The 16,308-nt window shown below is 39.9% G+C and overlaps 1 protein-coding gene across 1 annotated transcript in view; it reads right to left on the bottom strand.

Moving 5' to 3' along the window:
• ift122.L (intraflagellar transport 122 L homeolog) overlaps positions 1–16,308 on the bottom strand; it is a 53,937-nt gene that overhangs the window by 21,310 nt on the left and 16,319 nt on the right. The window contains exons 15-23 of the mRNA XM_018259047.2: positions 15,790–15,930; positions 14,297–14,350; positions 12,224–12,385; positions 11,565–11,731; positions 4,699–4,870; positions 3,375–3,477; positions 2,427–2,567; positions 1,650–1,747; positions 426–526 (exon numbers count right to left, since the gene is read on the bottom strand). Coding sequence (XP_018114536.1) covers positions 426–526; positions 1,650–1,747; positions 2,427–2,567; positions 3,375–3,477; positions 4,699–4,870; positions 11,565–11,731; positions 12,224–12,385; positions 14,297–14,350; positions 15,790–15,930 — 1,139 coding nt within the window. The remainder of the gene's footprint in view (positions 1–425; positions 527–1,649; positions 1,748–2,426; positions 2,568–3,374; positions 3,478–4,698; positions 4,871–11,564; positions 11,732–12,223; positions 12,386–14,296; positions 14,351–15,789; positions 15,931–16,308) is intronic.

Raw genomic sequence — 16,308 nt, 5'->3', positions numbered from 1 at the left:
TCTGTATCATTTTAAAACTGCTCGGAGCAATGAATGCCTCTCAGCCAATCAGCATGTAGGTAGATGCCTACCAAACACACATATTCTTGTATTTCACAACAATGAAGACAAGGCATGCTGAGCTGTTGTGTTCGCTTTACTCTGCAATCTGATAATTTAGGACTTGGAAATGTATACATCTACAAAATATGGGCCTAAATTGCTAATCAACTAAAGAAATCAGACCCTCTGCCACCAGTTGACTTTTTAATTGCTGCTCTGATACACACTCCCTTCCTACTCCCAGCAGTCTCACCATTCCCTTTCGGTTGTGCCCCAGGAATCTCAAAGCCACATCTGAAAACATCTAAAACAGAAGTAAATTCTAGACCTATGTGTTTCTTAGAACTCTGAATTCATATGTGCAGTGAGTCAGGAAAGGATACACTTTGGAGATTCCCAGAGGACTTTCCTTGGTCAGACTGTGTAACAGGAATCTGGAAATGTTGAATAATGTCTCGGGCAGGTGAGAGCTGAAGGGTTCATCCTGAAAATACAAACACTGAGTAATTAAATGCACAATATTGATCCCAGGGGTGCATTCCATGCACTTACTGGTGCCAGGGCCTTTGGGCAAAGTACCTTGTATATGTCCATATAATTTATTCTCTAGTTTGCAGATCCTCAGCCTTTGTTGAGCGACAACTTCTCAAATTCCTCAACAGCTTTGAGCCAGTAGTGAATCTGGGAGTTGTGCAGCAACAGCAGAAGACTGCAGATTGTAAAGCTCTCATATAATTCTGTGGGGCACAATGGACGCTATTCTCTTCCCAAGCACAAAGCTGCTGCTCTTTTCAAAGAATGAGCCCTGGGAAGGTGTGCCTGTCTGTGCCACACTACAGACAAAACCAGCACAATATACAAGTAAAAAATTACAAAATATCCCAAAAAGCCACATTTATACTCTTTAATACCCCTTTGGGAATGCAGGTGATGCATTATATGCCAGATTTTCATCTTAAGCCCTTTTATATGACTGAAATCTACAGACTGTATCTCATTTTGGGGGGATGGAATGTTAGATCCACTTTCTGTGTGTCTAATACCACCAAGTGCTAAGAGAGGATCATATGGCAGTGTTGATTTTCCAAACATGTGACCAATTTAGTCTATTCAGGGGGAGCCAGCAACTTCAGGCAAAAAGTAAAGGACACTGCTGGAACTTTGACAGCCACAGTTTGGCAGTGTTTGGCATTAAATTATTGAAAGTGTGCCTAGCTGTAAGGTGACTTATCTGGGAGGAATGGCTTCCTTTTAAGGCTCTTGACCAGTCTGGGATGCAGTAGGGTGCTGCCAGGTCCCTGTAGTTTTTGGTTACTTGAAAAAAAATTAAATGCAGAGCTCATTGTGGCCCTCAGTGTGCCCTGCAGCCCTGTTACTAAATTGTGCCTGAATTGGGAGTTGCCTTTGGTAAATGGAAAACAAACTTTTAAGCGGGTGCAGCCATGCCTAAGTTTTCATTCTGTATAACAAATGAGTGGGGCTGTTAAGATCATCAAAAGACAGCCCTGTCTCTCAGAATATGTTGACGGCACAGTTCCACCACCACAGAAATTCATTTCTTTCCATGTTCTTCTTTGTATGTCAACGTTTATTTACACTGACTTAACTGTATATCTGTGGATGGAGTGGTAGACATGATAAAGCTCTGCCAGATGTTGAAAATGGTAGAACTTCTGTAGCATTACGTCCCGCTTCTCCTCCTTGTCTGCAACAACAAAAAAAAACCGGAATGACGTACTGTTACTGTTTGAACTCTGCTGTATACAGAGCATTATGGGTAACTGCATAATGTACGGCAATTATTTACACTCGGCTATATATGTAAACGGTCAAATCATGGTCTGATTTTGACATTGTACAACAAACTTTTAAGAGAGACAACCGCTTGCAGAAGGGACCACACCAAATGATAAGAAGAAGAAATACTTGCCAATAAACACCATGATATGCAAATAACTAAATGCCTCTTCTAGAGCAGGGATGTCAGACACACAGATCACCAGATGTTACAAACATCTTTTCTTTTTCTTTTTTTTGTTTCAAGTCCCCGTTTGTGGTATAGCATTTGGTCAGGTCCCCCTTAGCTTATAACAAAGTAATAGAAGTGAAAATGTTGGTGTATCAGCAACTGTTTTCTCCTCTTGTTCTCACACCAGTAAAACTTTAGGCTGTGTTTGTAGGACAGCAACAGACCAGCTACCATTCTTTACAAATGTCAACCTAACTGGTCTTCAGAATGCCCCCCCCCAAATTTCTCTGGACTGTCACCTTCAACTTAATGTGACCAATCTGCTTTCTGAGTATCAAGGACAGTTTTGACCTCATCAGCAAATTCTGCCTTTGGCCCCGGGGAACATCTATTTCCAGTACTACTTCCAACTAACCTTTTGAAATTTCCAGGCACTGCATGGACAACATCCAGTAATAGTAGGTGGCATCATTAAACCTGCTCTCCACTACTGCATTGTGGGTAAGTTGCTCCAGCACCCTCACTGCCTCGTCCTGTTGGCCAGCTTTGTGAAATGCTGAGAGAAGACAGAGAATACAGGGTGCATTGTCAGACAGTAGGTTACCAATTGAAAACGACATTCCTGTAGAGCACAACAACATTGCCACAATGTTCTGAAATATACATATAACTGCAGCAAGAGAAAAAGAAAAACATTATGTTGTTTCCAAAGAAACCACCAGATTATCCCAGACGCAGCAGCTGCCTCAGACAACAATGGCAAGAGTACTGCAGAAAAGGTTACTGGCGACTTTCCCATAATACACTCACTCACTCGCTCACTGTAGGACCATAATGTGAGCCGAAGATACAGTTTATTGCATTTTGATATAGAACACTTCACTACCTATACAGAGACAGGAGACCCAATAGCTGCCTTGGGAACACCAGTATATGAGTTGTACTGGGACTGATGAATGATGTGCAAGTTTTAACATTAGTGTTGAAAACAGATCATCAAGTTTTGGGGCCTATTTTTTTTCCTTTGGGGCTCTATGATATTGTTATAGTAACCAGAATGTACTTGGGGAATCATCTGATTCCAGGCAATTCCTTGTGCAAATTATACAGTGCAGTGTATATAAGTAGCTCTAAGCAATGCACATAAATGGACCCACCATACACTTAAACATAACTGAGATCAGCTGTGGCACAGATATTTGCAGTCTCGTGAACTCTATAGTCATGGAGATCTGCTCCCCTTTGTGCCTGCTGTATTATATATTCCCCAGGTACATGATCGATTCCCCTTGTCCTCTGAATCCCAGGAAACTCAAATGCACAGTAATCCCTTTGGATTAGAATAGGAACAATCTCATCTTACCCTTCTGTGCCTCTTCAAACCTGTCATGCTCTGCCAGCCACTGTGCATAAGGAATATAAACCTCATCTTTATACTCTGGGTTCTTCTCTACCAGGGTAAATGCCTAGAAGGAAAAAATAATAGTTTCATTGTCAGGCTTGCAAACTATGATGAGTACAATTGTGTACATTCAAATGTAACACCTGTAGCAGCCATATATTATTCATGTGTCGAAAATCAGCTTGTGTACATTTGTTCCACAGAAAAGACTTTGAATGAAAACATTCTTTTTTACTTAAAAGTTACATGGCACATTCCAAGAGTTGCAGCAGTGAGTTATCTTTAATGGTTAATGAGCAGATATGGTTCATAAAATTCAGTTGATTTTCATCCATAATGTCAGTGGCTGTAATAAATGACTTCCCACTTACTACAAAATAAAATTTAAAAAAAACATTTCACATCAATGGCCAGTTTAATGGCAGGGCAGAACCATAATTTGACAAGGTCGTCAACTACAGATGAAGCAACTGGAAAGAAAATGTGTATGTTTAATCATTATATCATGTTTATGTCAAACCTGCAGTGCTCCCTGCTGGACTACTCCTAGCAGCACCCAACTCATGTAAAATAAAACACAAGTTGAACACAATAGGAGTGCTGGTCCTTTCTACTTACTTGCACCCACTGGATAAGCAAGTAAGTAGGCGGACACATTTTCCAGCATTTACTGGGGTGCAAGTAGTAGTTTATAAAGTTCTTGTATTGATATAGACACCCTGAGTTGGTGAGCAATTAGGGTTGCCACCCCGGCCAGTGTTTTACCGGCCTAGTAAAACACCTGCCAAGGCCGGGGCCAGTATTATAAATTTACCTTTACCGGCAATGTAGTTGCTGTTAATTTGTAATACCCTTAAAAAAAAAAGCCCTTGGCCCTCCATTGGAACTTAGCTTTTCTTCGTCTTCTTGCCATTGCAAGATGTGGCCATGCCCCTTTTGTGGCATGATCCATGTGGCTCTGCCCCTTTTGCCACCATGGTCCGCCCCTTTTGTTCCCGCCCCCACCACTGGCCGGTAAAATTTTCTTTAAAAGGTGGCAACCCTATGAGCAATAGCCATTGTGAAATGGGTGTGAAAGTCATTTGATAGCCTCTATTAAGACTGGCAGTCTACAGGAGACTGTTTGGCAGTACATCTGGTTCTTAAACAACCAAAACTTGCCTCCAAGCCTGGAATTCAAAAATAAGCGGCTGCATTGAGGGAGCAACCTCCGAAGGGTTAGTTTACAAGCCACTGATTGGGGATCACAGATTAAATAAACATTTCGGTACAAACTGTTTCTCACCTCCTCCCAACGCTGAGTTTCCACGTAAAGCTGAACCAGCGCTTTCAGGTCTCCGATCTTCATGTAGGTTTCGGCCGCATAACCGTGATGCTGTAGCTTCTTAAAGTAGTGTGCGCACTTCAGCAGAGGCTCCCTCTCAGCCTTGTCCAGCTTCCTCGCTATATCAATCAGCCTGAAACCACACAAACAGGTTACACATTTTCAAGTACAACAACATTCAGCATTACTGCTAGTACAATATGCATCTCTCAACAATTCACATGTATAACAGGAGACTGCTGTTAGACATAGCAGTCATTTTTTGAGAGATTGTCTTTATTTTCTAAAGTATTTTTTGGGGTATGATAAAGAGGTTACCATTCATTTGTTAACAATGGTGGTGCCATAAAGGTGTAATTGGAACAAAATAAAAAGGGGACACTGTGTATGAAGCATTACACATTTCCAGATTCATAACAAAAGTATAATGCCTCACTCCGAGATAAAGGGTTAGTCTAACTCAGTAGTGCCCATACTTTACTAATGCGAGGTCTACTTTTAGTGATGTTGTCACATAATGATCTGCATCCATAAAAGTATTGTTAGCATTCTATTCCATGGAAAATATGACTTGAATATTATATTGATTTTTGAAAGAATGTATGGTGCTATATTTAACAAGCAACTATTTCTTATGTAACCTTAACATAATAAATATCTGAATGAAAGCATGAAATAGGAGGGTGATTTAGACAAGCTGTTTGTTGACAGTGTCTTGAGATCTACCAATCACCAGCTAAAGGTCTACTGGTAGATCCTGTTCTACCTCTTGGACACCCCTGCTCTAACTACTGGCATCCTATGGTGCTGCAGATGCTGGAGGACTACAAATCCCAGCATCCCACTTGATGTTAAAGCAATATAGGTTTGGGATCTGTTATACAGAAACCCGTTATACAGAAAGCCCCGAATTATGGCATGGCAGTCTCCTATAGACTCCATTTTATCCAAATAATCCAAATATTTTAAAATGATTACCTTTTTCTCTGTAATAATAAAACAGTAGCTTGTACTTGATCCCAACTAAGATAAAATTAATCCTTATTGGAAGCAAAACCAGCCTCTTGGGTATATTAAGTGTCAAATGATTTATAGTAGACTTAAGGTATGAAGATCCAAATTACAGAAAGACCTGGAAAATGTCCTGAGCATTCTGGATAACAGGTCCCATGCCAGTACCTTGAGGTACACAGATGTTCCCCTGTTCAAGGACTAGTCCTTATCTCCTTTTTTCTCTTTACCTTTGTGCTCTTATGGAATGTTGCTTAGAATTGGCCATTCTATAACATAATAAAAGTTAACTTAAAGGTGAACTACCTCTTTAAGAATTAGGCGGCATTAAACGGGTGGTTCACTTTAGTGTGTTATAAAATAGCTCATTCTAAGAAAGTTTTCAATTGGTCTTCACTTTTTCTTTTTTTTCTCGTTTTGAGTTATTTGTCTTCCTCTTCGGACGCTTTACAGCTTTCAAAACTGGGTCACTTACCCCATATAAAAAAACAAATGCTCTGTTAGGCTAGAAATCAATTGTTACAGGGTGCAGGGGACACTGTATTAAGTGTTCAAATGATTTCTAGTAGACTTAAGGTATGAAGATCCAAATTACAGAAAGATGCATTATCTGGCAAAGATCCCGAGCATTCTGGATAACAGGTCCCATACCTGTACCTTGATGTTCACAGATGTTTCCCTGTTCAAGGACTAGTCCTTATTTCCTTTTTTCTCTTTACCTTAGTGTTGTTATGGAATGTTGTGGGTGTGTATGCAGGAACAAGCATCACATTTTTAGCAATCTCAGTGATCTTATTTTGGCATGCTGAGACCAATAATCTTTGTGACAAATTATGCCTTTATATAGTCAAGGAACGTCTGGGCAGAGGAGTATATTATCCTTGGATTAATGAAACATTATTTACTGCTGTGTGAGGCACTCAGAGGGGCTTTAAACAATAGTTATTTGGTGCAGTAACTGAATTAATAAAAGGAGCCATTTGTGGCTGCAGCCCCTGGTCACACTGGCGGATAATTACATATGGCTACAATTATGACAAATATTTCTAGATAGCTGCTTTAGTAAGACATGGTTTACATTTTGTCGTGATGCAACCCGGCCATGTTTTTTCCCAGCATGCCACTGGTTAGCACTGGAAGCAGCACTCTACGTGCATATGGAAAGGATGGGCAGTAATGGGGTATAAAGGATGGGAGAGCAGTATGAAGTCTGAAGGTGCACACACTGCAAAACAGAATATGCTGGATGAAGAGGCTTTGAGACAACAACTTTTAGTATGATGTAGAGACTGATATTCTGAGACAATTTGCAATTGTTTTTCATTTTCTATTATTTCTGGTTTTTGAGTCATTTAGCTTTTTATTCAGCAGCTCTCCACTTGGCGATATCAGCAATCTGGTTGCTAGGGTCCAAATTACCCCAGCAACCATGCACTGATTTAAATAAGAGACTGGAATATGAATAGAAGAGGCCTAAAAAAGAAATGAGTAATACAAAGTAGCAATAACAATACATTTGTAGCCTTACAGAGCATTTGTTTTAGATGGGGTCGATGACCCCATTTGAAAGCTGGAAAGAGTCAGAAGAAGAAGGCAAATTATTTAAAAAAAACTATAAAAAAAACAAATAATGAAGACCAATTGAAAAGTTGTTTAGAATAAGTCATTCTATTACATAATAAAAGTTACCTTAAAGGGCATGTAAAGTCTAAAATAGAATAAGACTAGAAATGCTGTATTTTGTATACTAAATATAAACATGAACTTACTGCACCACAAGCCTAATCAAACAAATAATTTATACTTTCAAAGTTGGCTACAGGGGGTCACCATCTTGTAACTTTGTTAAACATCTTTGCAAGACTAAGACTGTGCACATGCTCAGTGTGGTCTGGGCTGCTTATGGATCGTCATAAACAAAGCTGCTTGAGTTCTCCATGGCTGGAAAGTAAGGCAGGGGCTCCCCTTGCTGTTCATAAGTATGATTGTTTCCGTGCTCAGCAGTTAGGGACCGTCTGACAATTCCTATCCACAGCAGTAAATGAAGGGAGAATTTCACTGCATACAGTCAGGTTTCTTAGAAAAACGGTACACATTTTTTTAATTAAAGTATATTGGAGATAGGTTTCTTTTTGCCTTTACATACCCTTTAAAGGTGAACCACCTCTTTAAGAATTAGGTGGCATTAAAGGGGTGGTTCTTAATGTGTTATAAAATAGCTCATTCTAAGAAACGTTTCGATTGGTCTTCACTTTTTCTTTTCTTATAATTTTTGAATTATTTCTCTTCCTCTTCTGACTCTTTCCAACTTTCAAAACTGGGTCACTGACCCCATATAAAAAAAAACAAATTCTCTGTAAGGCTACAAATCAATTGTTAATGCTGTCTTTTACAACTTTCTTTCTATTCCAACCCTCTCCTATTCATATTCCAGTCTCTTATTCAAATCGCATGGTTGCTAGGGTAATTTGGACCAGAGCAACCGTATTGCTGAAAATACAAACTGGGAGCTGCTGAATAAAAAGCAAAATAACTGAAAAATCTAAAAATAGTGCTAAAGACGGGGTTCAGTACCTGATTGTAAGTGTCTGATTTTGAAGTTCCAATTTGGACCCTATATTGTTCAGCTTATCTGGTTATTGACTTTTTGTTTGTTCCTGACCACCCTGAATGCTACCTGAATCTTTACTATGAGTCTGTTTAACTCCTTATATACCTCGCTGCTGAACTACTGCTAATTGCTGCCTGTCTTTCAGAGTCAACCTCCAGGTCCAACAGACTGTGTGACCCTGACACAGCAGCCCATTGGATAACTTCATATGTAGGTTGCACCAATAAGAAGCTGCAGTGCAAAAAAGATGGCGTATTCCCTTGCATTCCTGTACTGAAATGTACTAAATGCTACAAGCAGAGTCGAGCCTGGATATCCAATATTGTGCCACTACTCTATTAGTTACATTAGGAGACAGTGCTTTAACTAAGGGTAAAGCCAATAAACAAATAAGTTAAAATGAAAGTAAATTGCAGTGGGCTCAGAACACTATGAGCAAATGCAATTTATTTGGAGAGTCCCCAAGTACTCAGAATCTCCTAAAATGCAAGCACACCATGAAAGAGTTAAATTGATTTATCACCTGGCACATTCTGCAGGTACTGATTGATATGAAGGGTACCTGCAGTATGTGCTTTGGGAAGCAAACAGAAAGCAATTTTTCATTAAAAAATAGTATAATTATTGTACTGAATAAAGTCCAGTCCTCTTGATCGATACAAATAAGTCTCGTGTACGGTGGGACTTAGATGTCTTTTTTCAGCAGTAGCTACTATTGGAATAAACCTATTTAGCTGGAGCCATGATCATTTACTACCAAGCTGCTCAGAGTGGCTGCCAATCAGCTGTTAATGTACATTGTGCAATAGATCTGAATTACATGGGCAACAGCTTGTAACTAAAACCTAAAGTGCTGTGATTTTAAGCTGGGATATTTAAACAGACCTAGCTTTATGGAGATGCAACTTGGAGCCAAAAATAATGCAATTAAGGCCTAGGAAACCATTTCATTTATTTTATATAATAAACGGATAGTGGCGTTTGATTCCTATTCTGTAAACCCAAAGCATTGGCAGTGCCGTTACACATTACTGCCAAAATGAAGGTTTAGATGTGGGCAGGGAAAAAACAACTTAAAGGGGAACTATAAAAATTTAATATAAGCTTCAGTGTACCGAAATAAGAAACTTTGTAAATACGATTGATTAATAATTCTGTACCGTTTCTGAAATGATCACGTTTATCCTCACTATTTTCCTCTCAGCATCTGTTTCTCTTCGTTCTGTCTTCATGCAGCAGTTGGGTGTCAGATAATCATTGATAATTAGATCCAATAGATCTTATAGGGGGGCTCCTCTTGCCTAGAAGATGTATTAGAGCTCACGCTATTAAAATCACCAGACATCAGGTCTCTCTACATGCAGGATTTGTGCAAAAGGCAGTTATTTTGTTAGATTTTGTTTGTTCTGCAATCACTTATTTTAATGTGAGCTCTAATACATCTGCTAGGAAAGGAATCTCCCCTTTAAGATATATTGGATCATTCATCTGACACCCAACTGCTGAATGAAGACAGAATGAAGAGAAACAGATGCTGAGAGAGGGATATAAATTTGATTATTTAAGAAACAACGCAGAATTTTTAATCAATTGTATTTGGAAAGTTTCTTACTTCAGTATGAGGAAGCTTATATTAAGTTTTCATTTTCCCCTTTAAAGAATATTATGCATAGAATTGTACTGGCAATGCACTATGGGAGACATACGAAATTGAAAATCTCATAAACCACACAAAATGTAACTGCTGTCACCTATATTTAGGTAAATTGTACCTGCTGATTGGTTGCTATAGGTTACTGCACCTGGGCAAACTTGGCATCTTTTATGACATAACTCCCATGGAATTGTCCCATATGTAATAAAGACATACCTGCCACTATATCCTATTTAGAAGTCATGTAGGGTGATGCCCCAGATCTTAACTGGGCACACCCATCCCCAACACATTTGGATTCATACATGTCCTACCTGAACAGGTAAAGTTGGGAGAATCACATGCATAATTTCTTTTGCTTTTGGTGGAATGCTTTGCATGGTTGGGGAGGCTGAAGTGCACAACATACAAACTCTTAACTACGAAGTCTGTGGCCAAAACTGAAAGACTGATGCTGGGTATATCGGAGCCCTTTACAGTTCTACTGTACTGCCTGTATAACATAACATTACCCTAACTTAACCCATCCCTTTGAAAAATGGAAAAAGATGATCACTTGGGTAATTTTCCATAGGAAGTTGTGATGTTGTTTTGCCTATCTGCACAAAGCCTCCTTCCTGTCCTATTAAGTCATTCTGTCAGGTATGAGGGGGCAACACAAAGGGCTAAAGATAACCTGTGATTGTCATGAGCAGCTGGAGAATGCAATAAGTGTTTCTTCTCACATGTGCTAACACTGCATCCTCCTGCTTGTTTTTGTGTCTATGTAGGTGAAATACCCAGAGGAGATTCCCCCCCCCCACACACACACACACACACACACACACACACACACACCTCTTCCGATGCAATTGTTGAGAGGAAAAAAGCAAAACAGAAAGGACGGAAATCATGACTGGCTGAATGATGTTTTCAGGCTTGCGTTTCTACCCCATTATCTGTATTAATTAGTCTTATATTGTGACAGTTATATTCTATGCATATTGTATATTGCGAGTCGGTCCCTAAGTTCAGTAAGTGACAGCAGCACAGAGCATGTGAAGTGAATCAGCAAGATGGGGAGCTACTGTGGCATCTTTGGAGACACAGATCTTCCCTGCTAAAAGGTTGTGGTTGCCTTGGGCTGGTACAGAAGCCCAAAGCATAATGTACAACATTTCTAGACTACTTTTTTTGTTAAGCTTTAGTTCTCCTTTAAAGGTGAATCCAAGCATTCTTGTTTAACAACATTTGCTTCTGTGTTACTATTCTGGTCAACTGAAGGCAGCAAACTGTTGATCAAATTAGCTGCATTCATTTACAATTTGCACCCAAGAGATGTCCAATCTGTGGCCTTCCATCTGAATGTTAGGATGTAGGGAGCTCTAGTCCAACAACAACTTGAGGGCTACGAGATTTGAATTCCATGTGTACCGTTTTACACAGCTCTACTTTCTCTAAGCTAATTGCTTGCGGACTTTTGATAGCACTTGACATACTGCACTATGCTCATTTGCTTGGCCCTGCATACATTACACTTTAGAATTCTATAGAGCAGGAAGAAACACTTACATGTCCACCCAGCCATGGTCGCCACTTAGTTCAATTGCCTTCATGTTCTCCCCTGCCGACAGGTACATTTCAGCTGCTGTACGTGGTTCCCGGATATTTCGGGCCCAGTCTGCTTGCTTTGTAATCAGGGTTTTTGTGTCTTTTGGGTCTCCTGATCCTAGGAATTCCTAAGAAAAAGAAAAATGAAGTCAAAGTGGGCACCAGCACTATATTTGCCTATAATACTGCAAGAAATAATGTACACATATATATATGATTTTTGTATACTAAATGCCATGGCACCTGAGAAATGATAGCTGCTATTCTTCAGCAGTGGTGAAAATGTATTTAATATATGTATACTCAGAACTTCCAAATTCAAAAGATGGATACAGCTGCTTTCTTTTCATAGGAATAAATACCCGTACATATCAAGATTTTAAGGCATGCAGCAGCAACATGAGATCAACCCTTTTATGTAATAAAAGTCACTAAATTTACCCAGTATCAGGCCTGCTTTTAAACAGGTGACCAGTAAATTCTACCAGTTGATTGGTTTCTATGGGTTACTGCTCAGGGTCAAACTTAGTGCCTTTTATTACATAACCCCAGAAGAACAGAGAAGACAGACAATTACTCCAGGTTATCATGGTTTTTTTTAGTGGCCTCTTAGCTGTTACCTTTGCAAACTCAAACATGCGCAGGTCGGTGTACATATCCAATGCTCTACTCTCTTGCCCCACTTGCTTGTAGAGTTTGGCTGCGTCGTGAAACTTGCCCTGATAGGCACACACATCTGCCAGGAAAAGGTTGTCATTGGCATCTCCTCGTTTTTTTCTCTCCTAGAAGAAAAATAAAAGACATGGAGTATGTCATGTTCATAGTTCAGAGGGTACATCTGAGTATCCAGTACTTCTGATGATGAGGGGTCTGCTTCAGGAGTAAACCATAACCATAAACCATCAGCTTTAGACAATACCAAGTAGATAAGCGTTCCCTTTGCATGCATATAGTTGCATTTAAAAGGCTTGAACACCAGCCAAAAGGACTTACTGTTTTAAATACTGTCCAGCAAACCGCACTGGCTTAGCAAATAACCCAAAGGTTTAAAAATTTTAAGCCTAGATCGTATTCTAGTCCAGTGGTCCCCAACCTTATTCACCTGCAAGCAACATTCAGATATAAAGAGTTGGGGAGCAACAAAAGCATGAAAAATGTCCTGGGGGGTGCAAAATAAGGGCTGTGATTCGGTAATTGGTAGCCCCTATGTGGATTGACAGCCTGCAGGAGGCTCAGGCAGTGCACCTGGTTTTTATATAACCAGAACTTGACAGGAGTTCAAAAATTAGCACCTGCTTTGAGAGCAACATCCAAGGGGTTGGTGAGTAACATACTCACTGTTCTAGTCTGACATGATAACTTGGATTCTGTAAATTGTAGTAAAGAGTTAATAAAGCTTAACTCGTATTATATCATTTTACTATGATGTCTATAGTAGTAATCTGGCCCTCGAAGGCCAAAGCAGCAAGAACATTAATGGCTTTCAATAGTCCAAGAAGTCCATTTTGAAGGCTAATTGCACTCCCTGTCCGTATGCCTTCGCATTGTCAGCAGTTTTTCATCTATTATATTTAAACTTGACCCCCAAAAAGCCCAGAAACCACTGGCCTTTATCATACTAAAAACACATTTTAAGGTGATTGCCCCTATTAGGCAGATTTATGAAAAAAGTAAAATTAGAGTTCAGCAAAGAAACATTCACCCACTATCTATTCATTTCTATGGGATTTCTAGAAGCGAATTGATCAATGGGTGAAAGTTTACCAATTGATAAACATGCATCCAAAAATCCTATAGAAACGTGGTCAGTTTTTCTGTAGTGCGTTCTAATTTCCCATTTTGATAATTCTGTCCCAATGTGTGGGTTCCCCATCTGTGACTACAGTGTTTAGAATTGAGGCTTTTTAGTTCTGGGGTCCAGAGTTCAATTCCAACTGGGTACTCTGTTTGCTTCCTAGTACATTCCAAAAACATACAGGCAGGTTAACTGGCTCCTGACAAATCTGAGTGTAGGGGGTGATGTTAATGATAAGCGCTGCATCATCAGGGCAAAAGGTCCCCTCTAACCTGCACTAAAACTAGACCAGCAGTGATGCCATGATATTCAAAGGGTATTAGGAATAAATAAGGAAATATGGTGCTTGCAGACATAGATGCATGTTGTGAGGTAAGTACCAGACAGCACACAATTTGGAAGCCCTGAATTCCCTCTTCCTGCTGTCCAGGAAATGTCAATCTAATATTGGCAAAAGGTATCCCAAAATGGCATGGAGATGTGGCACATGCTGACACAGGAAAAGGTTAAGGAAAATCCCACTGGATTGTGGTTGAAAATAGAAAGAGCTGGAATAAATGTTCAAAACAAATTTTACAGCAGAGGAAATGTAAATGCAGAAGATAATGACAATGATGTAATCTTACTGAACTGGCAACAAGAGCAGAGGAAGGAAAAGGAAAGACCTGCACAATAATATCTGCCTCTCCCACCTCCCGGGGGTCTGGTGACCTCTGTGTGATAATGGAATGTCTGTGTTGTTGTTCAGCCCAAGAGAGAGAGTGACCAGCACAGCTATTCACCCCTGTGGCTCTACAATAAAATGCTATTCCTTTTGGGGTTACTAAAGTGCAGCTGTTTGTTGCCTGAGAATACAAATTGGGCAAAAGGGTTTTAGTAACTAATTTACCGGTATTACCTCAATGCTGTTGATCAGCTCCAGGTAGCGTAGATCTCTCACACGTATAAAAGCCTGATGAGAAACACAAAGCTATTTTTAAAATGATGGGGTGCAACAAATCCGAGATTATCGCTGCACTGAATGTTTCCTAGTCTTTGCAATACTAAGAACAACTGAAATACAAGTGAGTTTATAAAAAAGCTAGGATGGAAGAGTTATTATAATTCCTGATACACAACAGCAGCAGGCAGCAAGGAAAAGTTCACCATTCTGCAGAAGAGGAAGTACAAAGAGAATTCTCCAATTGTCCCACTATGGCCTACTACCATCCAATGTGTATCTCAGTCCATGTGTGTATTACCCCATGTGTATATGACAGAGTGTGTTTTTTAGCCCGTACGTTTCAGCTAGTGTTTCAGCCCATGTGTAATAACTCGGTGTGTATCAGAACATCTGTGTAGGCATAGACAGAAATTACATCAGTCCCACAAGTTCAGTAACAGGCAGATGTCATTTCTTTCAATGCCTAAAATTGGGGTGGTATCAGGCTATAATCTATGTTTCTCTCTGCTGGCCTTTTTCTGCTGTCAAAAAAAAAAAAACAGGGCTTGACAGTAGGCTAAGAACAATGCTCAGTAATGGTTTTAGAGTGAGGTAGAGAAAAAATCCTCCAGCATCACACGGTGCCCTTGTGGGGAGGAAAAAAATTGATAAATAAACAAACAACTCTTTTAAAAGTTGTTAGATATTTTCAGTAAATACATTGCAGATGTCCAGCTTGGTGCCCTTCAGCTGATACGCAATTGCAACTCTAATCCCTTCTATTTAGGTGTGGCCGCCAGTACTACGGGCTTCCCTAAAAGAAAAATTGCCTTTGCAGCAATTCACTAAAAGCAGGAAAATGGTAGATGGCGGCTGTCTGAAGAATGCTTGGAGGGAGTTAATATTCCATGTGATGCAGCCTTTCTGCTTCACCGACTCCAGCCCAGTCACTGCTAGCTTTGAAGTGATGATTCAAAAATTGTTATCACATGACAAAGCTAGAGCTCCATTTCGGGGGAAACTTTGTGACACCAAAAAGTGGATATCTGGGAAAATGTTTAGTATGCAGTATGCACAATGCAGCTTATGAAACAACCCTGCAATATGAATTCTGAAAATGCATGAGACCAGTGTCATCTCTGCTGCTAAAAGTGTCCTCCAAGCATAGCAAGTTCCCACCCCTCTCAATAACACACATGCAAAGTACACAGTGGCCACATGCATGCCTGTCCTCTAAACAGGACCCACTAAGATTGTGTTCTGTACAGCAATACTGAAGATATGAAAAATGGGATATAAAATTGTCTGTGTATCTGTTAGCTTGTGTCAGCAGTTTCACATCCCTATCTAAGACAGGATGGACACTGAATGACAGGATGTCCCTCGAACCCTAAGCCTGGAAATCTCTGCAATAAACAAACAGTGTAAGGTCAGACACAGCATCCTGTGAAATAGAAAAATATCATCACCTTCTTTGCGGTCTCAAAATCCAATCCTTCCAGTGCTTCCATTGCCAGCTCCTTCCAGTCCAGGTCAGTCACCCCTAAACAAGCAATCTGGTAGGCTTCTCGGAACATCTTCCTTTCCAGGTACTGATACATGGGAGCAGACTGTGGAGTGTGCAAAGACAGTTCAGCACAAATACACAATGAATCTCAAACATGAACATAAATCAGAGTGTTCTCAACAGTGATGTACTGTATGTGTAGCTTAAAAGATCCAATACTAAATCATAAACCTGAGGGTCGTATGTGGTGCATAAGATACTGAATTAGTTTGTTTGATATTAACCGTATTTAGGTTTGATGACCTACATCAAAGAAAGGAACTTCTTAGTGACTTATTATCCATTATTTAGATAGTGTCAAACTGGAATACACACAAGCATAAATTGCGGCACTCTCACGAACATTTGTGTAGAAGCAAGACATACTTTATTAGATCGGATAATCCAACTGTGGGGGATTGAAACGTTGAGTTTAATAATG

Source organism: Xenopus laevis, chromosome 4L (genome assembly GCF_017654675.1).
Source record: "Xenopus laevis strain J_2021 chromosome 4L, Xenopus_laevis_v10.1, whole genome shotgun sequence".
NCBI lineage: Eukaryota > Metazoa > Chordata > Amphibia > Anura > Pipidae > Xenopus > Xenopus laevis.
This window is presented reverse-complemented; position numbering and strand designations above follow the sequence as displayed.